This window comes from Megalobrama amblycephala, linkage group LG23 (genome assembly GCF_018812025.1).
Source record: "Megalobrama amblycephala isolate DHTTF-2021 linkage group LG23, ASM1881202v1, whole genome shotgun sequence".
NCBI lineage: Eukaryota > Metazoa > Chordata > Actinopteri > Cypriniformes > Xenocyprididae > Megalobrama > Megalobrama amblycephala.
In genome coordinates, this window is record NC_063066.1 from 17,038,650 (window position 1) to 17,048,096 (window position 9,447).

At 39.2% G+C, this 9,447-nt stretch overlaps 1 protein-coding gene across 16 annotated transcripts in view; it reads left to right on the plus strand.

Moving 5' to 3' along the window:
- Nucleotides 1-8,234, plus strand: part of lingo2 (leucine rich repeat and Ig domain containing 2) — a 374,701-nt gene extending 366,467 nt beyond the window's left edge. For all 16 annotated transcript variants that reach the window (XM_048175948.1, XM_048175945.1, XM_048175951.1 and 13 more), the window contains one exon: nt 5,371-8,234. In XM_048175948.1, the coding sequence (XP_048031905.1) occupies nt 5,383-7,230 (1,848 nt within the window). In that variant the 5' untranslated portion in view covers nt 5,371-5,382 and the 3' untranslated portion in view covers nt 7,231-8,234. The remainder of the gene's footprint in view (nt 1-5,370) is intronic.
- The last annotated feature ends 1,213 nt before the right edge of the window (nt 8,235-9,447 follow it).

Here is a 9,447-nt window from a genome sequence, read left to right on the forward strand (position 1 = left end):
GTTGTGTATTGAAAATAATGTGGTATTTATGAAATGGTCAAGTTAGGTATTTCATTGACCACATTTAGTTTGCACCGCTTATGTCATGCCTGGCCTTATTTACTTTCTTTATACACTTTCCTGGTCTTATTGTGAATGATTAATCATTGCACAGAGCCAAATTTTTTCACAGAGAGGCTAGAGATTTTTTCAAATCTCTCCCCTAATCTTAAACTAGCCCAAGTTGGTTTGCTGGTCTGACCTGGTCTCCAAGCCTGGTCAGCTGGATTGTTTTAGATGAGTTTTAAGCACATTTCAGGCTAAGAGACCAGCAGAAGACCAGCTGAGCACCAGCTTGGACAGGCTTAAACTAGCTAAGACCAGCAAACCAGTTTAAGGTTCGATCCAGCAGAGATACTGAGAACTTTCCACAATCTAATCTATACCCAATGGATAAATTCTAGTCCAATCCTACTTTTTTAATCATTAAATAAAGCATTAGGTTTATAGAATTGCAAAACAAGGTGCAAATAACTGTTTTGGAATGCTGTAATTAGCAGATCCCAACCACATGAGATCAGAAAATGTGTTAATTTCATGAGGCATGAATCATGTATAAATATGTTGTATGGATTTGACAAAAGTCCAATTATTCCACAAATAACTCTCCCAAATAGGGAATCAATACGGTATTGAATAGCTAACAAAGAAGCAACTACATTTTCTTAATTACATGGCTTGGGGGAAATAACCAATAAGATCAGTGAAAGGTTAACTTGGGTACAAATTCTTCATCAAATATGAAGTAGTGAAGTGTCTTTGGATGTGTACGTGTTTATATACACAGGTCTGTCAGTATCTGTGTGTGTGTGTGTGTGTGTGTGTGTGTGTGTGTGTGTGTGTGTGTGTGTATGTTAGTGAAAGAAAGAACTTTGTCACCTAATATGACTCTTCATACAAACACTTTGATGTCATGTTTACATTTCTTCACTGTGAGAACCTGCTCTCTAGGAGACGTATGTCAACATAAGCTTAATGCCTCAAACTGCTCATTGTGGGAATCTAAACATAGGCCTACAATGAGGGGGAAAGTGTTCTTGTTTTATCATACCAAGTCTCATTTATTCTTATTCTATTTAGTTTCAGGGCTTAATTGGCAATGCTAATAAAGCCAGAAATAAGCAGGACAACGAATACCTTTTTTTTTTTATTGTGATGATTAGCATATATTTTGGCCAGGCAAAACAGACACTGTCTGAACAAGGCGTAGATGTGTAATGTTTTTTTTTCCTTCATTTTTCTCCTGTTTTTGTTCTTTTTCACTGATTATTGTCAGGGTAGATGGAAAATATTGGCAATATTTAGACCCCAATATACATATCCTGTCACCACCACCCGTACCCAATTAACCGGTTATTTGCAAGAGGAGACTTGCTCTCTGTGATTTGCTCTCTGCGTATGCATGGCATTTCAGCAGTGTTGGGCAGTAGCATTGCTAAAAGTATTGACGTTATTAGTTTAACTACATTTCTCAATAGCGTGGTGGAAGTTTCGCAGTTTTCTTAATCAAACAGCTTTTCAGTATAAGCTCTTTTGATGATCAGTAGCGTCCACACAAGCTACATTTTCCCAAACATTTCTGAAGCTCAAGCTCAAATCAGAAATACAACTGCTAAGGATCACTAAGATCCAAGTCACTCACTGCTCTTGAACTTTAAAAAGGAAAAAAAAAAAAATTGTTTTGGCCGTTAAATTTTCTTAAAGGGTTAGTTCACCCAAAAATGAAAATTCTGTCCATTATTACTTACCCTCATGCCGTTCCACACCCGTAAGCCCTTAGTTCATCTTCGGAACACAAATTAAGATATTTTAGTTGAAATCCGATGGCTCCGTGAGGCCTCCATAGGGAGCAATGACATTTCCTCTCTCAAGATCCATAAAGGTACTAAAAACATATTTAAATCAGTTCATGTGAGTACAGTGGTTCAATATTAATATTTTAAAGCGACGAGAATATTTTTGGTGCGCCAAAAAAAACTAAATAACTTATTTATTGATGGCCGATTTCAAATCACTGCTTCATGAAGATTCAGAGCACAATGAATTAGTGTATCGAATCATGATTCAGTTTGTGTGTCAAACTTCCAACGGCTGAAATCACATGACTTTGGTGCTCCGAACAGCAGATTCGATACACTGATTCATTATGCTCTGAATCTTCCTGAAGCATTGTTTTGAAAATCGGCCATCACTTTATAAGTCGTTATTTTGGGGGTTTTTGGCGCACCAAAAATATTCTCGTCGCTTTATAATATTAATATTGAGCCACTGTACTCACATGAACTGATTTAGATGTGTTTTTAGTACCTTTATGGATTTTGAGAGAGGAAATGTCATTGCTCCCTATGAAGTCCTCACTGATCCATCGGATTTCAACTAAAATATCTTAATTTGTGTTCCGAAGATTAACGAAGGTCTTACGGGTGTGGAACGGCACAAGGGTAAGTAATAAATGACAGAATTTCTAACCCTTGAACTAACCCTTTAAGTCACCAGCCATTGGCAGTTGTGGCAAAAAGTTAGTTTTAGGCCCTGTGCCCAAGTCTAAATTAAAGCATACGCATGCAAACACAGGTGCGTACGCATACGTACACATACAGATGAACAAACACACACACTCGACACCTGGTTTTGTTATTATGTTGATCACATGTTGTTTTTTTTTTGTTTTGTTTTTTGTTTTGTTGCCAAATTGGTTTGGAACAATTCTTGAATAAAAAATTGAACTGAACAATTATGCCTGTTAGACTGACAGTTTTATTGATCACTGAGATAGCACTGACTTGGAATGAATTGGTTCAAAATAAAATGAAATTTAAAAAAAAAATAGCTTAGATGTAGTAAACTACTTTTGTCATGCTGCTGTAGTTTAGCTTGCTACATTTCCTAGGGGGGTAGCTTCAGTGTAGTGAAGCTTCATTTAATGTAGAGTAACTGCTAGCTTAGCTCACTATATTTTCCAAGTAGCTTGCCCAACAATGCATTTCATGTCGTATAATGAGTGTGCATATACATGTTATTTAACTCAACCAGGCTGTGTTTTGTGCCTGTGGGGTTTCTGCACCTCTTTCTCTCCGTTTAAATTTAGTGTGCTCATGACACACCAGATGAGGCGCTGTGTCTATGCACTTTTCACAACCTGTTTCACAATCTGTCTGCTTCACTAACACACACCCACACACTGACACACTACTCATCTTTGAGCTTTGCAGATATTAATTTTACATTTTCTACTCGAATATCACATTGTTTTATCTTTGCCAAATGCGTAGGAACAACCAAAAAAAAATTGTAATGTGTGTTTAGATCATTAAACTATGTAGTTCATTACGCATTCCTGACACATATTCATTTGTACTGTTCACTGAAGGATGCAGTGAGTTTTGTCTTGTAATGTTACTTAATTTAGATGATATATTGTCTTCATTTATTGTATTGTAATTGCCTGTATAGAATTTACAGTGCAGGCTACAAATAGCCAGGAAAAATTTGGATTTATCTCTGATAAAGTGTTCAAATTACATTATAGTTCATTTAAATACTGTCAAAATTTACAAATGAATGCAGTTATAATGAATGGCACTTTTTTGATTGAATCTATTATTACTTATGTCCTTGTTTGTATTACTGAATCACCATATTATGCAAACCTGCCCTCTAGAGGTCAAACGTTGGCATGTGCATCCTACAATTGACAGTAAATCCAGACCAGATGCAATGTGCAGAAGTTACTATGACTGCAACACTAAAATGCATCAACTTGCAAACAGCCATGTCACATTTAAATGTGACTGTGAAACTGCATATTTACATAAACAATCAAACAAACACATGCACACTTAGTCACACTGCAGGACATTTATGAAAGTGTCTCCACATGCATCATGTGTGAGTGCTTGTTTTTGCTGATGCACACAGGCAGACACCACTGTGACTTGACTGGCAGTGAGATATTTCACACAATGCTGAGTATGCTGAGCCAAAAAAACATCCCCAAACAAGAGAGAAGAGTAATCACACTGCCACGGCTTCTAAAGTCAACATGAAATGTCGTTCACAACATTTTATAAATCGGACATTTTCAGTTCAAACAGGATATTCAATGTGAAATATTTGATGGAGATGGAGAGGAGGGGTTAAAAATAAAATTTCAGCCGAGGAATACATTTTTTTCAAGGAATTGCAAGTTATTATATTTTGAAGTTCAACAGAAGTTCCACCAAGTTCATTAGAAAGCAGTGTTGCCTTTAAAATCAAGGCCTTTATGAAGGTCTCTGAATAATTTCTGACAAAAGGTAAGGGGTAACAGAGTGACAGAGAGTAAGAGTAACAGAGGTGTTTCACAAACAAAAAGTTGCACATGTTTCATTGTCATTTGGCTATTGTGTTTAGTCTCAGATGAAGTAGGCTTCTCTTTACGACGTGATCACACCAAATTAAATGTACATAACAGAGTCTAGAAATCACTGTTTTTTGTCTTGTGTCTGTAAACTGTATGTGTGGGTGCTCAACAAATGATTAATGTAGATGTATATTTGGTTAAAGTTATAAGGGAGATTGTTTTAGGAAAAAATAAAACCAAACTTTTTTATGTTCAAGGCTGAATCAGATAAGCAAGTTGTTTTGCTGTAGACATAAATTCTTTCAAACACAAAAATAATTTATGCTGCTGTCCACTTTGAAAATAAGACCTTTTTATTTAAGTTAAATAAATTATTTGTGTAGTCTATGGTCTTTGTTCTCCAAGTAATTCTCTATTCATGTTTATAATTTAGCATTTAATAAATATGTATTTAACAATTACTCTGAATAACAGTTATAAATGGGTAGAAAATACTTCTATCAATGAGTGTAGGATTTGTGAAAAAGATTGGAGAAAAAAAAAACACAAAGAAATGTAATAGTGAGAAAGTACAAATTTTCAGAAGTACTGAACCGACTGAAAAAGAAAAACAGCAGGACACCCATAGGGCTGTGAATTCATGTGCACACAATAAAGAATCAATCCATGCACATACAGTCCCACAAGCAAGAACTGAGGCAGTTCTTTTATTTGTGCATGGATACACCAATCTTCAGTTAGTTCTCTATGTGCGGTACAAACAAATTCATATCATGTCCATTGAGTAGTGTCTCCTCCTTTTCTTGAAGAATCCATGTTGTGAATTTAATCTTAAGGTACTAACCAGTCTTGGTTAATCTTTGGTTAAGTAACCAGATTAGACATTTTGTATTATTACTATTAATATTCCATATTCTTTATAGCTTCTATTTAATATGTTGTGACATCTTTGTTCATTTACTAACCTTTCATCTTTCTCTTTCTTTCAGAGCCATGACAGTATGGTGGACTATATAAATCGAGTCATGCTGCACACAGCCGTGTCTTGCTGGCAGCCTTTGCTGGGGCTGGCCCTGGTGGCCGTGTTCGTGGGCTCCACCCAGGCCTGCCCCTCCCGCTGCGAGTGCTCCGCCCAGAGCCGCTCTGTCATCTGTCACCGCAAACGCTACACCGCCATCCCTGATGGAGTCCCAATCGAGACACGAATCCTTGATCTCAGCAAGAATCGCATTCAGGCCGTCAACCCAGATGACTTTGCTGCCTATCCACACATAGAAGAATTGGACCTGAGTGGAAACATCATTGCCTACGTTGAGCCTGGAGCCTTTAACTCGCTCTACAGCCTCCACTCACTGAGCTTAAAGAGCAACCGCATCAAGCTGCTCTCTCTAGGTGTCTTCTCCGGCCTCTCCAACCTGACGAACCTGGATATCAGTGACAACAAAGTTGTCATTCTGGTGGACTATATGTTCCAGGACCTGCGCAACCTCAGGTCATTGGAAGTTGGAGACAATGAGCTGGTTTACATCTCCCATCGGGCCTTCAGTGGACTGTTGTCACTGGAGAGCCTGACACTGGAGCGCTGTAACTTGACAGTGGTGCCCACAGATGCCCTGTCCCACCTACACAACTTGGTGAGCCTACATATGCGCTACCTCAGTATCAGCACTCTCCACCCCTACTCCTTCAAGAAGCTATTTCACCTCCGACACCTAGAGATCGACAACTGGCCTTCGTTGGATGTATTCCCTGCTAATTCTCTGCATGGCCTCAACCTTACCACGCTTTCCGTTACCAACACCAATCTGTCCGTTTTCCCCTACCAGGCTCTTCGCCACTTGCCATACCTTACGCACCTTAACCTCTCCTACAGTCGTATCCGGACAGTGGACGGTGGCCTGCTTCAGGACCTGGTGCGGTTGCGTGAGCTGAGGTTGGCTGCATCTCAACTGCTGTCCATTGAACCCTACGCTTTCCAGGGTATACGCTCGCTCCGCTTGCTAAATGTCTCCCACAACCGTCTTGATACCCTGGAGAGGGGTGTATTCCATGCTCCTGAGGCTCTGGAGGTGCTGTTGATCAATGACAACCCTCTGGTGTGTGACTGCCGACTTATGTGGTTGCTGCAAAGACGCCATTCCATTTCTTTCGGTGACACCCAGCCTGAGTGCAGTAATCCGGAGGGCATCCACGGACGCCCCTTCAAGGAGTTCAAAGAGACCCTGCTGTCCTACTACGTGACCTGCACCAAGCCGAAGATCCGTGAAAATCGGACTCAGATGGTGTCGGTGGAGGAGGGACAGTCGGCCCGTTTACACTGCAATGCAGAGGGGACCCCGCGGCCCACTATTTCCTGGGTCACCCCACGCCGGAGACACCTGACCAACAGGAGCCACGGCAGGGTGACGGTCCACAACAACGGCTCGTTGGATATCAAGGCAGCGGAGGTTCAGGATGATGGTGTGTATATGTGTGTGGCCTCTAACACAGCGGGCAATGACACTCTTATGGTATCACTGGCAGTGAAAAGTCTGGGCTCGCTGTATGCCAACAGGACCCAGCATTACACGGATACAAGCAATGCCACTGCCAATGGTACCAACCTCCCTAATGTGACCTTTGGCCTTGACCTAAAGACTATCTTAGTTTCTACAGCCATGGGCTGTTTCACATTCCTAGGAGTGGTTCTCTTCTGCTTCCTGCTCCTGTTTGTGTGGAGTCGAGGAAAAGGCAAACATAAAAACAACATTGATATTGAGTACGTGCCACGCTCAAAGTCCAATGGGACCTCCGCTGAGGAGGCGGACCAGGGTGCTGGGCCGCGGCGCTTTAACATGAAAATGATTTAAAACATTTCAAGTAATACCAGTCGGAATCATTGTTTGACAAATGGTACCTGGAACAGGACTTGTTCAGATCGATGCCAGGAAACTCAACAGTCCCTAAGATTCAATCCAGGTTTTGGTTCAGCTTGGACTTCACTGGATACGCAAGGGGAATAATTTGTGTCAATAATGAAACATTTTCAATTTGTATGAAACCCTCTTGGTAAGAGGTGATGTTCACCAACACTTCAACATAAATTGTGTACAGAACCAATTTGTAAAATTCAAGTATTACTCTTATTTGCTGAGGCTCGCACATGCTTTCACACTGCGACCAACAGATGATCGGGAATCTGTTCTCTCCCTCATTATCCTGCATATATGTACGTAATGCTCAGTTATGTATGTGTATGTTAACATGTATAAACACTTTCTTTTATTGCACAGAATGCAATGACCGCCAAAATTCACATTTCCCATGATTCAAAGGAACTACTGTATGACCAAGCCATCATCTCGCTACTCAAACTGTTTGAGGATGGAGGACAAAGGGCTTATGCGGGTGTGAAATGTTACTCAGAGGAACGTGTATGCCGTTTGTCTACCCCAAGTTATTCTCCTGATATGAAAAATATTATATTTGTTTATAATCTGGGAAAAAAGAAAAAAGAGATTATTTATTAACAAAAGCCTTTAAGTTCGAACTCAATAATACAAGGTGAAAGTTTTCAAATGGTTTAAATTCATGTATTTTGTTCCTTTGATTTTGCTGTAAGTATACACATTAATTAACATGCCATTTTTAGTTGTGCTCGTCCATTTCCGTGACTCTAACCCCTTTATCTGGTACAAAATGTCTCCATTTCGAGTCGAGCTACTATTATTTTATTTTAATTTTTTTTCCCTAGTAAGAAATTCTGACTTTGTTGTGGTAGTTTCTCATTTTGTTGTTGAATCATTTAGATTGTAAACAGTTCAAAGTAAAAGAAAAAAATACATGTATGTGGAATAAAGAATATTGATTTGTATTCTGATGTCACATTTAGACTAATCTAATTGCATATATTATAGATTTAAATTGATATTATTACACACTGCTAAGTACAGTGTTTCTTTGGATATGGTATATTTTATATACTTTGAAAGACAATTTAATTGCATATAATTTAAGTGGTTTAACATATAACTCTGCTGTCCAAACATTGTTAGGCAAGCTGAGGTCGAACTAAAGAAACTGGTTGAATCAGATGAAATATATGTAAGAATAAGATGAGACCAAATGCTGTTGAACTAAGATACTTTGCATCTTAGTTTTATCTCCACAGCAGGAAGCACATGTTATCTAGAGAAAAATCTCTAGAAAAAAGCTGTTAACCCTGTGACATGAGGGAAATGAATAGGCAAGATACATCCATCATGTCACATCCATCATGCCGATGAACAATGTGTTGAGAAACACACTCGCCATGAAAATCACAGAGGATAATAGCACTAATTATACAAACTGACAAGGGAGATATGTTTTTATTGCTTCCTAATTGTTAGTTAGAACTTTTTGTCCTCTTTTTTCCCCTAGTCCTACTCTAAAGAAAGTCAGAACACAAACATATGAAGTTACCAGAACAAGTAGTGTCTTGGTGTCTTGAAACAAGGTTCATAAGGCTGTACACTTATCATAAAGCCACCCGTCAAAGCAGATTTCCCACTGCTGCCCAGGGAAACCTAATTTGAGACACTGGTCTGTTTTGTAACTGTATTGATTTCCCAAAAGGCACTATGGGGTTACTGGCCAACATTAGGAATATTCTAATTTCTCTAATCTCAGTCAAGCCCAAAGGACCATATGCAAAAACTGTTTCATTGGCTCTTTTTGCTCCTTTTGGTCTGTGTTATTGCAGTCCCACTGGACAGAAAGAAGGACACTCACACTATTGCCTGAGAAAACGAAAATTAGGTTGACTACGGTTAATGGGTCAGATGCTGCCATTTTCAACTCAAGGGGATTAGAAAAATCTACTCCACAAAAACACGCACACAACAGCACTCACAGACATTAAATTAATCATCCCTGACCTAATAAGTCCCTACAAAGTCTTTTCTCAAACTCTACATGTCAAACTCGAACTTTAAAACTAAATTTGATGTATTGCTAAATATTATGGTTTCATGTTCAGCATGGCAAATCCCCTGAAAACATCCCACCTGCTTTATTCTTTGTGCCTGCTGTCACAGTATGTCTTA